The 16,746-nt window shown below is 42.1% G+C and overlaps 1 protein-coding gene across 2 annotated transcripts; it reads left to right on the top strand.

Moving 5' to 3' along the window:
* The first annotated feature begins 853 nt into the window (after positions 1 to 853).
* On the top strand, positions 854 to 15,799 carry LOC132763012 (protein eva-1 homolog C-like). Of its 2 annotated transcripts, XM_060756321.2 has the most exons (8): positions 854 to 1,135; positions 2,346 to 2,545; positions 5,926 to 6,049; positions 9,081 to 9,233; positions 10,386 to 10,529; positions 11,437 to 11,511; positions 13,403 to 13,492; positions 14,691 to 15,799. In XM_060756321.2, exons 1-8 carry the CDS (start codon positions 1,036 to 1,038, stop codon positions 15,074 to 15,076), a joined length of 1,272 nt encoding a protein of 423 aa, XP_060612304.2. In that variant the 5' UTR covers positions 854 to 1,035; the 3' UTR covers positions 15,077 to 15,799. The 2 variants fall into 2 exon arrangements, with proteins under 2 accessions (XP_060612304.2, XP_060612305.2); XM_060756322.2 differs by lacking the exon at positions 13,403 to 13,492 and having other exon boundaries at positions 855 to 1,135.
* Positions 15,800 to 16,746: the final 947 nt, after the last annotated feature.

The raw sequence follows: 16,746 nt of genomic DNA, 5'->3' as shown, positions 1-16,746 counted from the left end.
CATATTTTTGGACTATAATTCCTAGAATCTCTCAGTCTGCATGGTTAGAGACCATATTGGGTGTCTTCACTGAATGATACTACAAAAAAAGTATCTTTCCAGCCTCTGGGCCACAGGAGGTCCTGCATTTGCAAAGCATGTTCAGATATGAAAGAGCTTCCTCATCTAAAAAGCAGTTTCTACATCTGTGCACACAAACATTCACAGAATCCTAGTGTTGGAAGAGACCTCATGGGCCATCCAGTCCAACTCCATTCTGCCAAGAAGCAGGAAAATCGCATTTAAAGCACCCCCAACAGATGGCCATCCAGCCTCAGTTTAAAAGTTTCCAAAGAAGGAGCCTCTACCACACTCCGAGGCAGAGAGTTCCACTGCTGAACAGCTCTCATAGTCAAGCTTTTCCAAATGTTCAGATGGAATCTCCTCTCTTGTAGTTTGAAGCCATTGTTCCATTGCGTCCTAGTCTCCAGGGAAGCAGAAAACAAGTTTGCTCCCTCCTCCCTGTGGCTTCTTCTCACATATTTATACATGGCTATCATGTCTCCCTTCAGCCTTCTCTTCTTCAGGCCAAACATGCCCAGCTCTTTAAGCCGCTCCTCATAGGACTTGTTCTCCAGACCCTTGATCATTTTAGTCGCCATCCTCTGGACACATTCCAGCTTGTCAATATCTCAATGTTAGTGTGTTTTGGGTGGCAGCTTTCAGGAAAACACAATTTTGTATGCCAACTTCCAACTTACAAACTGAAAAAGACCTTCACAAAGAGATGGATGTGAATTATTTTGATGTGTTGTATTCAGGCATTAAGATGCGTAAGGCTGGCACTGAGTGGAGTGTCGGACCTCTTTCGGTTAACACACCACACAGGCACACACTCACTGCCGGCAACACAAAGAACCAACTCATTGTTAATGGACAATAGGAGTGTTTGAGTTCCAGCAGCAGAAAGAGATGAGAAATACGAATGAGTTTGGAGTGAGAGCAACACTGGGACCAAGGCAATAGCAGGAATACTACGATTCAGTGGAAGATGCAATGCCTGGATCTCAGTTGCTGAGTTGGCTTTGGATTGCTGAAACGGCAGTGGGTTTCTTCTATTTTTCAGCTTTGCTGGAGGCAGCGCCTGAGTTTTCAGGTGAGTTTGGATACAAACTGATGTAAAACTGGAGGGAGTGAAGCTCTGGTTTAGCATCTCTTCTATTATGACTGATGTCTCTGATGGGAAATGCTCCTCAAAGTCTCAGTATCAACATTTACATAAGAGACTCAGGTGCAAATTGAAAAACAGCTTTATTGAGGAAATTATCAAGGGTCTTGAGAACAAGCCCACTGAGGAGCGGCTTAAAGAGCTGGTCATGTTTAGTCTGCAGAAGAGAAGGCTGAGAGGAAACATGATGAGGTCCACGGATCAAGGTGTAAGGGGAAGGCATCGGAAGGAGGGAGCAAGCTTGTTTTCTGCTGCCCTGAAGACTAGGATGCAATGGAACAATGCAGGCCCATAGCCAGGATTTTGTTTCGGATGGGGGGGGGGGAGGGGCTGAGTTTGTTTCGGGGGGGGGGGGGGGCTGACTCTGAGTGAAAGAGGGTCTACCCTAGCAAACCTTTTGTATTGTTACCCCAATAACCCCATGCATATGGGTTATATTGAGCATGGTGATCAGATCAGATTTAAACAGAGGCTGGATGGCCATCTGTCAGGGGTGATTTGCATGCAATATTCCTGCTTCTTGGCAGGGGGTTGGACTGGATGGCCCATGAGGTCTCTTCCAACTCTTTGATTCTATGATCATGATATGAATAAACATAACAGTTTAAATAATGTACCAGTAAGGCCTTTTCGCGGGCCACCATGAGAATTTGGGGGGGGGGGGGGGCTGAAGCGGCTACATGCCTGGAACAATGGCTTCAAACTATAGGAAAGGAGATTCCACCTGAACTTCATTAGGAAGAAATTCCTCACTGTGATAACTGTTCAGCAGTGGAACTCTCTGCCCTGAACTGTGGTGGAGCCTCCATCTTTGGAGACTTTTAAATAGAGGTTAGATGGCCATCTGTCAGGGGTGCTTTGAATGCTGGCAGAATGGGGTTGGACTGGATGGCCCATGAGATCTCTTCCATCTATGATTCTAGTGGACAGCTGGCTAAAAATCTAGATCTGCCAAGCCTACCTTGGATTCAGATCTGCTTCCTAATTTCACTTCTAAGAGTAATTTGGACTGAGTAGAGATGATGCACAACATGCCTGGAAAGATCCTGGTGTAAATGGAAATGTACCAAATTGATAAGGCCTAATGTTATTGTCTTCTCAGTCTGCTGAAGCCCCTTTGCTTTGTTCCCCATCCCAGGTTACTTACAGAAGGTTTTGAAGAACCAGACCGCACACGCTTGCGATGGGAAGCAGCTGACCATCATTTGTCCCCATAGGACCTCCATCGCCATCCTCTCTGCTTTCTATGGGCGCCGGGTGCCCAGTCAAAACCTTTGCCCCACCTCAGGGGACTTCTCTTTGGAAAGCACCGAGTGTGCGTCTGCCACAGTGCGGCAGGTACGAGACCCTCAAGTTCAGGTTGCGGAGAGCATCAAGGGGGACTCTTTTCCAAAGCTTAGGAATGATGTTTTATGGTTACAGCCAGTATGGTCTTGTAGACTTACCAATAGATATTGGAGAAATGTGTCAACTTGCTGCGTTCACATTAAAGGCTGGGAATGAGGCAAGTTGTAGTCCAACGAAGCTGGAGGGTGTCGGTTTAGAAAGGGCTATTCTGGTGGGTGTCTGCAAGACTTGGGTCTCATCAGCCCACAAGAACCATAGCTGGCACCTCACTGATTGAGTCTAAAAACCTGGCAGTTCTGGTGTGCCTTCAAGGAATGAACAACTTGACCAACTCATTACAACCCCGCAATGCACTTTATCTCACCCCTCAGTGAAATTAAACCCCATTGTTTGTCCCATCTGAACCCCCACCAGATACATAATCCTATCCTTTTATTCAGCCCTGCCCATTCAGCTCAATTTTTCTGTATTTTCTAATGTTATATCCTGTGTTTATTTTGTATTTTTTCTTTTGATATCTTTTATTGTATTTTATTTCATGTATTATTGTATGACTATATGTTTGTATTCTTTTTGCCTTGTTGTAATTGTAGGGTTTGGCTTCATGTTAGCTGCCACGAGTCCCCTTGGGGAGATGGTGGCGGGGTATAAATAAAGTTGTTGTTGTTGTTGTTGTTGTTGTATGACTATATACTTGTATTCTTTTTGCCTTGTTGTAATTGTAGGCTTCATGTTAGCCGCCACGAGTCCCCTTGGGGAGATGGTGGCGGGGTAGAAATAAAGTTGTTGTTGTTGCTGTTGTTATTGTTGTTGTTGTTGTTGTTGTATGACTATATACTTGTATTCTTTTTGCCTTGTTATAATTGTTGGGCTTGGTCTCATGTTAGCCGCCCCAAGTCCCTTTGGGGAGATGGTGGCGGGATATAAATAAAGTTGTTGTTGTTGTTATTATTATTATTATTATTATTATTATTATTATTATTATTATTTTAAACACAACAAGATGAGTCCACAGCAGACACTCTGCTGGCTGTTGAATTGGATCACACGTCGGACACTTCTCAAGTGTTTAGGACTGTGTGATGTATCGGCGAATAATGCGTCCAGATCCCAGTAAGGTGACCTTCTGCAGTGGACAGATGGTAATCTTGTCAGCACTGATTGTGTTTAAGTGCAGGCCAAGGTCTTTAGGCACTGCACCCAGTGTGCCAATCATCACTGGGACCACCTTGACTGATTTCTGCCAGAGTCTTTGCAGTTCAATCTTTAAATCCTCATATCGTGTCAGCTTTTCCAGTTGTTTCTCTTCAATCCTGCTGTCACTTGGGATTGTGACATCAACGATCCATACTTCGTTTTTTAACACAATTGTGAGGTCAGGAGTATTGTGCTCCAAAACTCAGTCTGTCTGAATTCGGAAGTCCCAGAGTAGCTTGACGTGTTCATTCTTTGTAACCCTTTCCGGCTTCTGATCCCACCAGTTCTTTGTCGCAGGCAGATGGTGTTTGTGGCACAAGTTCCAATGAATCATCTGAGCAACAGTGTTATGCCTCTGCTTGTAGTCTGTCTGCTTCCTTGCAGAGTCTAATTTGGGATCTGTTGTCGACTTTTCAATTCTGCTTTGATGGCGTTGGTTCGAATGGCTTGTTCTTGTTCTTCTTATTGCTCTTCTTCTTCTTACATTATTACATCATCATCATCATCATCATCATTATTATTACATTGTTATTATTATTAAACACAATGCACCTTTTTGCAAATGCAACAACCACGGAACTGTCAAGCCACATAAATTAGTCTGTGTGTCATGTTGGCAAGGTGGAGCAGTCTAAGGCTAGATCTACACTGACCTATAACCCAGGATCTGATCCCAGATTATATGCTTTGAACTAAATAATATAATAATGCAATATAATATATTGTATATAAATATAATATTTATAATATTATAATGTAATACAATATAGTACTAATTCTAATAATATATTATAATTATATATTTTATATTACATGTAATATTATTAATAATATTACAGTATAGCACAATATAGTAATATATAATACTGATATTGTACTATGCTAATAATATAATATATTGTGTGTATATATATCTTGTAAGCCACTCTGACTCCACTTCGGGGTGAGAAGGGCAGTATATAAATGCCGTAAATAAATAAATAAATAAATAAATAAATAAAATGAGTCTACACTGCCAGATCATCTGGGATAAACAGATAATCTGGGATAAGATCCTGGGATATTGTAGATCCAGCCAAAGAGGCCAGGAAAATAAGAAAGCAAACTTTCCATGACTTTCTCAAAGGGCATGATGCCACCTAGCGGTTAGCTGATTCGATGCATTTGGGTGTTCTTATTGTTCGTTGTCAAGTTGACTTAAAGGGATCAACTTCACTAGCCAAAAAGACAACAGTTAAACTTCACTACATCCCTTAAGCCAGTGTTTCTCAACCTGGGGGTCGGGATCCCTGGAGGGGTCATGAGGGGGTGTCAGAGGAGTCACCAAAGACCACCAGAAAACACAGTATTTTCTCTTGGTCATGGAGGTTCTGTGTGGGAAGTTTGGCCCAATTCAATCATTGGTAGGGTTCAGAATGCCCTTTGATTGTAGATGAACTATAAATCCCAGCAACTACAACTCCCAAATGTCAAGGTCTATTTCCCCCCAAACTCCACCAGTGTTTACATTTGGGCATATTGAGTGCTTGTGCCAAGTTTGGTCTGTCATTTGTGGGGTTCAGCATGCTCTTTGATTGTATGTGAACTGTGAATCCCAGTAACTACAACTCCCAAATGTCAAGGTCTATTTCCCCAAATGCCATATGTGTTCATATTTGGGCGTATTGAGTGCTTGTGCCAAGTTTGGTCCAGATCCATCATTGTTGGAGTCCACAGTGCTCTCTTGATGTACAACTCCCAAAACTCAAGGTCAATGCCCACCAAACCCTTCCAGGATTTTCTGTTGGTCATGGGAGTTTTGTGTGCCAAGTTTAATTCAATGCCATCATTGGTGGAGTTCAGAATGCTCTTTGATTGTAGGTGAACTATACATCCCAGCAACTACAACTCCCACAGGACAAAATCAATACCCTCCCCCAACCCCACCATTATTCAAATTTGGGCGTATTGGGTATTTGTACCAAATTTGGTCCAGTGAATAAAATACATCCTGCATATCAGATATTTACATTACTATTTATAACAGCAGCAAAATGACAAATATGAAGTAGCAATGAAACTAATTTTATGGATGGGGGTCACCATAACATGAGGAAGAGTATTAAGGGGTCGGGGCATTAGGAAGGTTGAGAGCCACTGCCTTAAGCCTTACTGAGCCTGCTTGTTTCCCCCAGAAAATGATGGACGAGTGTCAGGACCAGCGATGGTGCCATTTCTCTGTCCACAGCCGGGTGTTCGGACCCGACCCTTGTCCAGGAACCCACAAGTACTTGGTGGTTTCATACAAGTGTCGACCAGGTCAGTCAACTCAAGACACTCCAAAGACTCAAGCGCTTTGGCAATGGCAGTACATGCTGATCTTTCTTTGAACATGTCCATCTAGGGAATGAGTGACAACTCTCTGGCAATCTGGGAGGAGATGGAGAGGTGAAAGCCACAGCAGCCTGTCTTGTTTGCCCTGCTTGACAATGATCACATCCAGAGTGAGCCGACTGCAATTTTGAGCAGGAGTTGGGAAAGATTTCTTCTTGAATAACCTCCCTAACCGGAATTCCAAAGGAAATAACACCTGGGGAAATATCTTTTCCCAATTATGGTTCTGAAATCAGCAATAGATGCCATATTTGTATACCTGCGTATAAGAGCTTGCAGATAGAAGAAATAGGGACTTTTTTGTATTGACCCCTCACTTATGTAAATCTGCTCTAATTGATGTGTAGGAACACCTATTGCTGCAATAATAATAATAATAATAATAATAATAATAATAATAATAATATATTTTATTTACTGTATTGTCGAAGGCTTTCATGGCTGGAATCACTAGGTTCTTGTGGGTTTTTTCGGGCTATAGAGCCATGTTCTAGAGGCATTTCTCCTGACGTTTCGCCTGCATCTATGGCAAGCATCCTCTACCTCTGAGGATGCTTGCCATAGATGCAGGCGAAACGTCAGGAGAAATGCCTCTAGAACATGGCTCTATAGCCCGAAAAAACCCACAAGAACCTATTTTATTTACTGTATATACTTGAGTACAAGCCTTTTTTTAGGCTGAAAAAGTCACCCTCGTGAGTCAGGGTTATTTATTATTTTACTCTATTATTATTATTATTATTATTATTATTATTATTTTACTCTATTTATTATCATCATTATTATATTTTCATTATTTTACTCTAATAATAAATAGAGTTAAATAATAAATGTAATAAAAATAAAAATTGAGTAAAATAATGTAAATGTAATAATAATAGTGGTAGGTTTCTTCGGGCTATATGGCCATGTTCTAAAGGCATTTTCTCCTGACGTTTCGCCTGCATCTATGGCAAGCATCTTCAGAGGTAGTGAAGTCTGTTGGAACTAGGAAAAAGGGTTTATATACCTGTGGAATGACCAGGGTGGGACAAAGGACTCTTGTCTGTTGGAGCTAGGTGTGAATGTTTCAACTGGCCACCTTGATTAGCATATAATGGCCTGACAGTGCCTAGAGCAAACTTTTGTTGAGAGGTGATTAGATATCCTTGTTTTTTTCCTCTCTGTTGTTGTGCTGTTGTAATTTTAGAGCAGAGTAATTAGAGTAATTTTACAACAACACAACAACAGAGGAAGCAAACAAGGACATCTAATCACCTCTCAACAAAAGTTTGCTCCTGGCACTGTCAGGTCATTATATGCTAATCAAGGTGGTCAGTTGAAACATTCACACCTAGCTCCAGCAGACAAGAGTGCTTTGTCTCATTCCAAAGGTATTTAAACCCAATTTTCCTAGTTCCAACAGACCTCACTACCTCTAAGGATGCTTGCCATAGATGCAGGTGAAACGTCAGGAGAGAATGCCTCTAGACCATGGCCATATAGCCTGAAAAAACCTACAACAACCCAGTGATTCCGGCCATGAAAGCCTTCGACAATACATTATTACATTTATTATTTTACTCTATTTATTATCATTTTTATTGCACCAGGACTGTGGCGCAGCTGGCTGAGTGTCAGCTGCATTAAGATCACTTATGAGTCTGACAAAAAGGTCATGAGTTCGAAGCCAGTCCGGGTCGGAGTGAGCTTCCGACCAATTGTGTAGCTTGTTGTTGACCTTTGCAACCCGAAAGACAGTTGCATCTGTCAAGTAGGAAAATTAGGTACCACCTATGTGTGGAGAGGCTAATTTAAATAATTTACGAGGCCATAAAAAAGACTCTAGCAAAGCACTCCAGCAAAGCAGGTGGAGAATGCGGAAGTACTTCATCGGTGTCGTAGATGGATGATAAAAGCGACAGCTCCCCTGGCGGCCAGAAAAGTTAAATAGGCTCTGATTGTCTGTCTATGTCTGTTGTATGTCTTTGGCATTGAATGTTTGCCATATATGTGTACATTGTAATCCACCCTGAGTCCCCTGTGGAGTGAGAAGGGTGGAATGTAAATACCGTAAATAAATAAATACATTTTTAATTATTTTACTCTAATAATAAATAGAGTAAAATAATAAATGTAATAAAAATTAAAATAATTGAGTAAAATAATGTAAATGTAATAATAATAGTAATAAATAGAGTAAAAAATAATAAATGTAATAAAATAATAATAACAACCCAGTCAAATAATAATAACTATGACTCAAGTATAAGCCGAGGAGGGCTTTCTCAGTTTCAAAAAAGGGCTGAAAACTCTGGCTTATACTCGAGTATATACGGTATGTGGATTTATACTAAAAATGTGGATTAATTATAGTTTTAATCAATCTGCTCTAATTGATGTGTAGGAACACCTATTGCTGCAATAATAATAATAGTAATAATAGTAATAATACATTTTATTTACTGTATATACTTGAGTACAAGCCTAGTTTTCCAGCCCTTTTTTTAGGCTGAAAAAGTCGCCCTCGGCTTATACTCGATTCAAGGTTATTTATTATTTTACTCTGTTATTATTATTACATGTATTATTTTACTCTATTTATTATTATTATTACATTTTCATTATTTTACTCTATTTATTATTATTATTACATTTTCATTATTTTAATAATAAATAGAGTAAAATAATGTAAATGTAATAATAATAGTAGTAAATAGAGTAAAATAATAAATGTAATAAAATAATAATCATAATAATAAATAATAAATAACTTTGATTCGACTATAAGCCGAGGAGGGCTTTCTTGGTTTTTTAAAAGGGCTGAAAACTCTGGCTTATACTCGAGTATATACGATATGTGGATTTATACTAAAAATGTGGATTAATTATAGTTTTAATAAAAATAAACATAGGGTTGCAATGGTAAGGTGCTGACACTCACACAAAGAGAGTGAAACCTTGTGTTCCTTCCCAGCCAACCACCGTTTGAAGACAGTATGTGAAGATGAGAAACTGAGGCTGCAGTGCCGAAACCAATCTGTCCTGGCCATCTACTCTGCCGTCTATGGGAAGCCTTTGCGAGGGAAGCTGGAATGTAATTCTCTGAATGGGACAGGAGCGGACATAGGTATGTATGTTAGGGAAATGAGAGGTCTGGGGCTCACCAGGTGAGGCCCTAGCGATTGTGGGGTTTGGTTGTTCTCCCGGGGAGGAAGAGGGGAGTTTTGTCTTTTGTATAATGACTCCCACTTTTGTAAATCTGCTCTAATTGATGTTTATGAACACCTATTGCTGCTATTATTTATTTATTTTTATTTTTTATGTATGTATTTATTGCATTTTTATCCCACCCTTTTCAGCTCAAAGGCAACTCAGGGCGGCGTACAAATTGGCAAAATTATATGCCACAACATATATACATACATATCAATTAAAAACAGTTAAAATCACAAAATAAAAACCCATATAAAACCACTTAAAACTATAATAATCAGTATCTACCAGTTCAACTCCTTATCCAATTGCAATAATAATAATAATAATAATAATAATAATAATAATAATAATGAATTGTCGAAAGCTTTCATGGCCGGAATCACTGGGTTGTTGTATGTTTTTTTCGGGCTATATGGCCATAGTCTAGAGGCATTCTCTCCTGACGTTTCGCCTGCATCTATGGCAAGCTACCTCTGAGGATGCTTGCCATAGATGCAAGTGAAACGTCAGGAGAGAATGCCTCTAGACTATGGCCAGATAGCCCGAAAAAGCCTACAACAACCCAATAATAATAATAATAATAATAATAATAATAATAATAATACATTTTATTTATATTCCATCCTTCTCCCCAAGGGGACTCAGAGCAGACTGCAGCATTTGCATACATAGGCAAACATTCAGTGCCCTTACAATCATATACAATGAGACACACAAACACAAAGGCAGAGGCTTCTCCTTTCATTTCCGGCTTCTGCAGGCAGTGCTCATCTCTGACTGGGAGAAAGGTTAGCTTCCTCTTCCCGCTTTCTCACCAGCGTTGCTTGTGTTTGACACAATTATACCACTTTGTTACCACATTCTTACCAGCATTCTCTGCTGGCTGTAATGACCCACCAAACTACAAATCCCAAGCTTACTTAGGGTGGTAATAAAAATGATATCTCTCCACTACAATCATGAAAGAGGAAGAGACCACACTTGGTGAACTGTGCACATTACTGAAGATGGAGAACCTTCCCCTTCCTTCTCTTTGGCTGACTTTCTTCTATCTATGCCGTAGAGTGCGTGGCTCCAGATGCCTTAAGGAGAGTCTCCCGGAGATGCCACAGGAAGCAGAACTGTACTATCCTTGCAAATAAGTCCACCTTTGGTGACCCCTGCTTTCCTGGTATGAAGAAGCAGCTGAGAGTCTCCTACACTTGTGGTAAGTACATAGTTTAACCCAGGCATTGACGAGCTTCGGCCCTCCAGGTGTTTTGGACTTCAGCTCCCACAATTCCTAACAGCCTAACAATGGAAGGTAGAAGCACATCTCCAATCTTCCTCACAACAAGATGGAATCACAGAATCCTAGATTGGAAGAGATCTCATGGGCCATCCAGTCCAACCCTATTCTGCCAGGAATCAGGAAAATCGCATTCAAAACACCCCCGACAGATAGCCATCCAGCCTCTGTTTAAAAGCCTCCAAAGAAGGAGCCTCCACCACACTCCAGGGCAGAGAGTTGCACTGCTGAACAGCTCTCACAATCAGCAAGTTCTTCCTACTTTTCAGGTGGAATCTCTTTTCTTGAAGTTTGAAGCCATTGCTCCATTGCATCCAAGTCTCCAGGTCAACAGAAAACAAGCTTGCTCCCTCCTCCCTATGACTTCCCCTCACATATTTATACATCACTATCATGTCTCCTCTCAGCCTTCTCTTCTTCAGGCTAAATATGCCCAGCTCTTCAGGCTAAACATGCCCACTCCTCATAGGGCTTGTTCTCCAGATGCGTGATCATTTTAGTCTCCCTCCTCTGGACACATTCCAGCTTGTCAACATCTCCCTTCTATTGCGGTGCCCAGAATTGGACACAATATTCCAGGTGTGGCCTAACCAAAGCAGAATAGAGCATGGGTCGCATGACTTTCCTGGATCTAGACACTAGACTCCTATTGATTGATATAGGCCAAAATCCCATTGACTTTTTTGGCCACCACATCACATTTTTGGCTCATGTTTAACTTGTTGTCCATGAGGCATCCAAAATCTTTTTCACACCTACTGCTCTGTACCCATGCGTTCCCCATTCTGTATCTTTGCAGGCTGATATTTCTCCGTTTCCCTTTCAGTGCCAAGGAAGTTGCTTGAAGAAGTGGGACGTGACTCCCAGGAAGACCCGTTTGCCATCTCGGATTACACACATGGTAAATGCCTCTGCCTCAATCATTGGCAAATTTCTGGAATGGGAATTCGCTGGATAACGTCTCACAAAGATTGTCTGTGGCTGGGTGGGTTTAGGCAAGCACTCCTTCTAACATTGACCTTCAAAACTATATGCTTTATCATCCACCAATATGTTATTTGCTCAGTGCATCTTCACTGACTGGTAGCAACTCTCTGTAGTTGATTAATTTCCCCTCCAAACCTAGAGACTAATCAGCAACGGCGGACAGTGCTTCCCAGCAGCCAGCCTGCAGATCCTAGCCTAGTTGGCTGGGATCTGGACCAATGGACACTCAGAGCAGGAGAAGTTCTTTGTTTCAAACTGCTGTCAGGGTCCTATAAATGTTTCTATATGTTTGCATTGAGGTATGTCAGTCTTTGGAGCACAGACTCCAGTGACATTCACATTGGCCAAGGTGACTAAATGCCTCTGATTTTGCCTTCAACCTGTGTCTCATTCAATCCTTTGGGAGCTTGACACTCTGGGCCCCGAACCCACAATTTTAGCAGAGCTGAAATCACTCAACACACACACATACAAATACAAGTGTTCCAAAATCTGTGAAACATTTGGTCTCAAGCATTTCGGGTAAGGAAGACTTAACTGAAGGTTTTTAAGATCAAGTCAGAAGGTTGCTGTGGCTTTTAATGTTTATATTTAATTCTGATTTAATGTTTGCATATTTGTATATTTTAAATTGTGTGCTAATGCTTTTATGTTAAGCTGCTGTGAGTCTCCTTCAGGAGAGATAAAGCGGGGTATAAATAAATATACCAATAATAATAATAATAATAATAATAATAATAATAATGTATCCTGTTTGCAAGCTCAGTTTCTCAGAACCCTTAAAACATATTTTAAGTCCTTCCCATTCATTTTTACTAGTAAATCAGGCAAAAGGTATAACATGTTTGTATAACATAACTAGCTGTACCCGCCATGCGTTGCTGTGTCCAACCTTCCCTCTTTCTCTCTCTCTCTCTCTCTTTCTTTCTTTCTCTCTTTTCTTCCCTCCCTCTTTTTCCTTCCCTTCTTCTTTCCTCCTTCTCTACCTGTTTCTTTCCTCACTTCCTTTGCTCTTTGGTTCCATCCTTCCTTGTCTCTTTCCTGCCTTCCTTCCTTCCATCCCTCTTTCTCTCTTTCGTTCCTTCTCTCCTTCCCTCCCTCTGTCTTTCCTTCCTTTTTTCACTTTTTTATTTCCTTCTCTCTTTCCTTCCTTCTCTACCTTTCTTTCCTTCCTTCTCTCCTTCCATCCTTCTTTCCCTCCTTCTCTCCTTCCCTCCTTCCTTCCTTCCTTCCCCCTTTCTGTGTGTGCATGTTTTGTGTGTATGTATATGCATATATGTCTGTATATATTTATGTATATGTGTATATATGTGGTTTTGCGCATGCGTTGTAATGTATTTTTTGTTTTTTGGCTTTTTAAGTCTCTTTTGCTGTGTTTTTCAGTGTTTTTATGAGTGATGATCACTCACTGGCCTGATAGATGTATTGTGTCCAAATTGGTGTCAATTCACCCAGTGGGTTTTGAGTTATGTTAATCCCACAAATGAACATTACATTTTTATTTATATAGATTGTATATTGGATGTATATTGTTTTTAAGGCATTGAATTATTGCCTATGCTGCAAGCCACTTTGAGTCCCCCTTGAGGTCGAGAAAGGTGGGATATAAATATAGTAAATAAATAAATAAATGAATAAATAAACACAATTTCCCAGTCCTCTTGGAAATGCTAGGGCTTGGACCTGTCTGGCCTTCTACTTGTGGAACATGGGCTCAGCTTACATTTCCCAAAGGAGGGATGCCTTTCTGTTGCCTTCTGAACCCTTGCCAGTAAGACCTTGCTGTGTCCCCTTGTTTGCTGCAGGTGGCTGGTACACCGGGCCAAGGCTGCACAAGCTCCAGGAAAATCTGATGATATTTACTAGTTCTCTGGAAACTTTTGGTCATATGTGGGGTATGTGCGATTTCCCTGGTCGTGTGGGATGGACAGTGGTGGGAGGCTGGGAGTAACAGGCTCTTTGGGACCAAAACAGGAGTAGACCACGGTGGCCACGGTGGTACACGCTCTTGTCACATCCCGCCTGGACTACTGCAACGCGCTCTACGTGGGGCTGCCCTTGAAGACGGCCCGGAAGCTTCAGCTGGTTCAGCGCGCGGCAGCCATGTTACTAACTGGAGCGGGTGGCAGGGAGCACACAACGCCCTTGTTGTCCCAGCTCCACTGGCTGCCGATTTGCTACCGGACCCAATTCAAGGTGCTGGTTTTGGCCTACAAAGCCCTAAACGGTTCCGGCCCAAAATACCTTTCCGACCGCATCTTGGCCTACGAGCCCACGAGGACCTTGAGATCGTCTGGGGAGGCCCTTCTCTCGGTCCCGCCTGCCTCACAGGCACGGCTGGCGGGGACGAGGGAGAGGGCCTTCTCGGTGGTGGCCCCCCGGCTATGGAACACTCTCCCTGCACACATCAGACAGGCGCCCTCCCTCATGTCCTTTCGAAAAAGCCTTAAGACGTGGCTTTTCGAGAGGGCATTTAATTAATTAAGTGCTAACAATATGGTTATGAGAACTGGAATGGAACAAGGAATATGAGACTGGCTATGATTCCACTAAGAGACGAAGCGGATTTTTAGTGTAGTCTGTAGTTGTTGTATAGTCTATATGTTGTTGAAACTGGCTTTTTGTAATTGTCTTTTATGTGTACTGTACACCGCCATGAGTCGCCCTTATGGGCTGAGAATGGCGGTTAATAAGTGCATCAAATAAATAAATAAATAAATAGATCAATAAGTACTGATTCAGCGGGAAGGTAACAGCGCTCCATGCAGTCATGCTGGCCACATGACCTTGGAGGTGTCTATGGATAACACTGCCTCTTTGGCTTAGAAATGGAGATGAGCACCAACCCTCAGAGTTGGAAACGACTGGACTTAATGTCAAGGGAAACCTTTACCTTTACTTTAGTATGAAAAGGCATAGGATAACCCTAGTGATAGCATACTATACTTTGATGCAGAAAGAGGCTGAAGAAAACTTCCCTCTTCAGCTTGATCCTACAAGGACTGCAAATGAGTTGGACTTCTGATCTAGTTGGAGATGTTACTAGACACAAGGAGTTATTTTTGTCTGTGTACCATTTTTTCTCTTTTCCAGGAGTTCCAGAGAAAGTTGGCTTTTATTTCCTGTGTGGGGTCTCTGCGGGGCTGGTGCTCCTCCTCCTCCTCTTTGTGCCCAAAGTGGCCTTCCTGCAGGATTTAAAGGAGGTCTTCAAGGCCACCAAGCCAAGCGACAGCTTGGAGATGGAGCGAACCAAGTTGCAGGATGAGCCGGAGGAAGAGACTCGCGACGACAGCTCCTCCGACGCTTCCTTCCGCCACCTCACCCACCTCTACCATAACTCCAACAACATCTTTGGGCCAGAGCTGACTGCGGCCCTGGAAGGAGCAGCAGAGCAGAGAAGCCACAAGGGAGAGGAAATCTGGATACCCAAGGAGTCCAGCCCATACGCCATCCACAAAATTAAGTCTGCCACTAAATGAGGGTGCATGACGGGATGCCAAGGGTGGTCTGTCTTTGGTAAAGAGATATGGACCTGGTGTGGTTCGCAGAATGATTCTGCTCCCACTCCATCTGCAAAACCCCCAAATCCCTGGGGCAGAGCAGGAATGGGAATTGTGTGGCTCTCCAGATCCTGTTGGATGGCACCTTTCTGTAGCCCCAGCCAATGATGTGGAATGCTGGGAGTCAGAGTTCAACTACATTTGGTTGGTTACAAGAGTCTCGGCCATTTGGTAGAAGATTAAAAATGTATATAAAGTGACTGCTGCATTTATGTTGCTTCTTTGCAATTGTGTGGAAAGTAGTTCACAAATATTGGTGCCAAAAAGAGAGAGGGAACTCCCACTTGTGCCTTTGTATCATTTGCACTAATATCATTTCTGGGAGGTTGAACCTCATATAAGAGTTGGCAGGTCAGTGTGAGGTGCTCCTCAATCCTTTATACATAAACAGTCTCCATCCCTTAAGTAATATCTTTACAGCAGGACTTTTCATAGTTTGTTTATACAGCAAAGATTGTGTATGAGAGAAAGGGATTTTCAGCAGAAAAACATAATGAGAGGAGAGGGCAAAGTACCCAGTCCAGCTATGCTAATTATCTATGATAAGGCCTGCATTGACTCAAAATGTGAAAACGAGTTTCTTGTAATGCTACTATGCAGTATTTTCCTTTTTTGATTTGATTAAATATCTTTCTTCTCTTTGTTGGCGAGTTTAACCCATTAACATTGTTAACAAAACATTTGGTTTCGATCTTATTGGTTTTCGTCGTCTTCTTCCTCTCCTTATTCTGGTTCTTCTTCTCCCCAATTGTCAACCAGTCCCTAAAAGAACATATTGATGAGAGAACTTCATTGAAACATTGTACTATGTGTCCACAGTTCTTTCTCTTCAGAAGCATTGTTTCTGTGTAAGTGTCTGTGAGCATTCAGTCAATTAACCAATTAATCCATCAACTCAGACTCCAACAATAAATTCTGTAAAGCAAGAGACAGCCCTACGATTAAATAGGACCGTATAAGGCAGTGTTTCTCAACCTGGGAGTCGGGACCCTGGGAGGGTTGCGAGGGGGTTTCAGAGGGGTCGCCAAAGACCAACAGAAAACATATATTTCTGATGGTCTTAGAAACCCCTTTGGCAGAGAAGGCTGAAGATCTCTTCCTTTCCTTCTCTTCCTTTTTGGAAACAGATGGCAAATCCTTCCACCAAAATCCATCCTCTGCTGTGATTGGCTGGCCTCTCAGCCAAGGGGAGGGCCGAGACTTCAAGTTGGGAGGGGAGAGCAGGCATTCTCAGTACATGGCAGCATGGTGCGCATTTGTGGGCGAGGGAGAGCACGTGAGGCTGGAGGGAGGCTAATGCGAGCGAGTCCCCTCAAGGCATGGGAGTTCTGTGTGGGAAGTTTGGCCCAAATTCTATCATTGGTGGGGTTCAGATTGTAGGTGAACTATAAATCCCAGCAACTACAACTCCCGAATGTCAAGGTCTATTTTCCCCCAAACTCCACCAGTGTTCACATTTGGGCATTTTGAGTATTCATGCCAAGTTTGATCCAGATCCTTCATTGTTTGAGTCCACAGTACTCTCTGGATGTAGGTGAACTACAGCTCCAAAACTCAAGGTCAATGCCCACTGAACCCTTCCAGTATTT

The sequence above is a fragment of the Anolis sagrei genome, chromosome 10 (genome assembly GCF_037176765.1).
Source record: "Anolis sagrei isolate rAnoSag1 chromosome 10, rAnoSag1.mat, whole genome shotgun sequence".
Taxonomy (NCBI): domain Eukaryota; kingdom Metazoa; phylum Chordata; class Lepidosauria; order Squamata; family Dactyloidae; genus Anolis; species Anolis sagrei.
Note: the sequence above shows the minus strand (reverse complement) of the source record. Positions and strands in the feature narration are given on the sequence as shown.

What these genes read in the sequence shown, in the direction of transcription:
- LOC132763012 (XM_060756321.2), top strand. Translation starts at nt 1,036, where the DNA reads ATGCCTGGATCTCAGTTGCTGAGTTGGCTTTGGATTGCTGAAACGGCA. An exon ending in CGTCTGCCACAGTGCGGCAG is followed by an intron (nt 2,546 to 5,925) that starts GTACGAGACCCT and finishes TGTTTCCCCCAG; the next exon opens with AAAATGATGGACGAGTGTCA. An exon ending in TGGGACAGGAGCGGACATAG is followed by an intron (nt 9,234 to 10,385) that starts GTATGTATGTTA and finishes TCTATGCCGTAG; the next exon opens with AGTGCGTGGCTCCAGATGCC.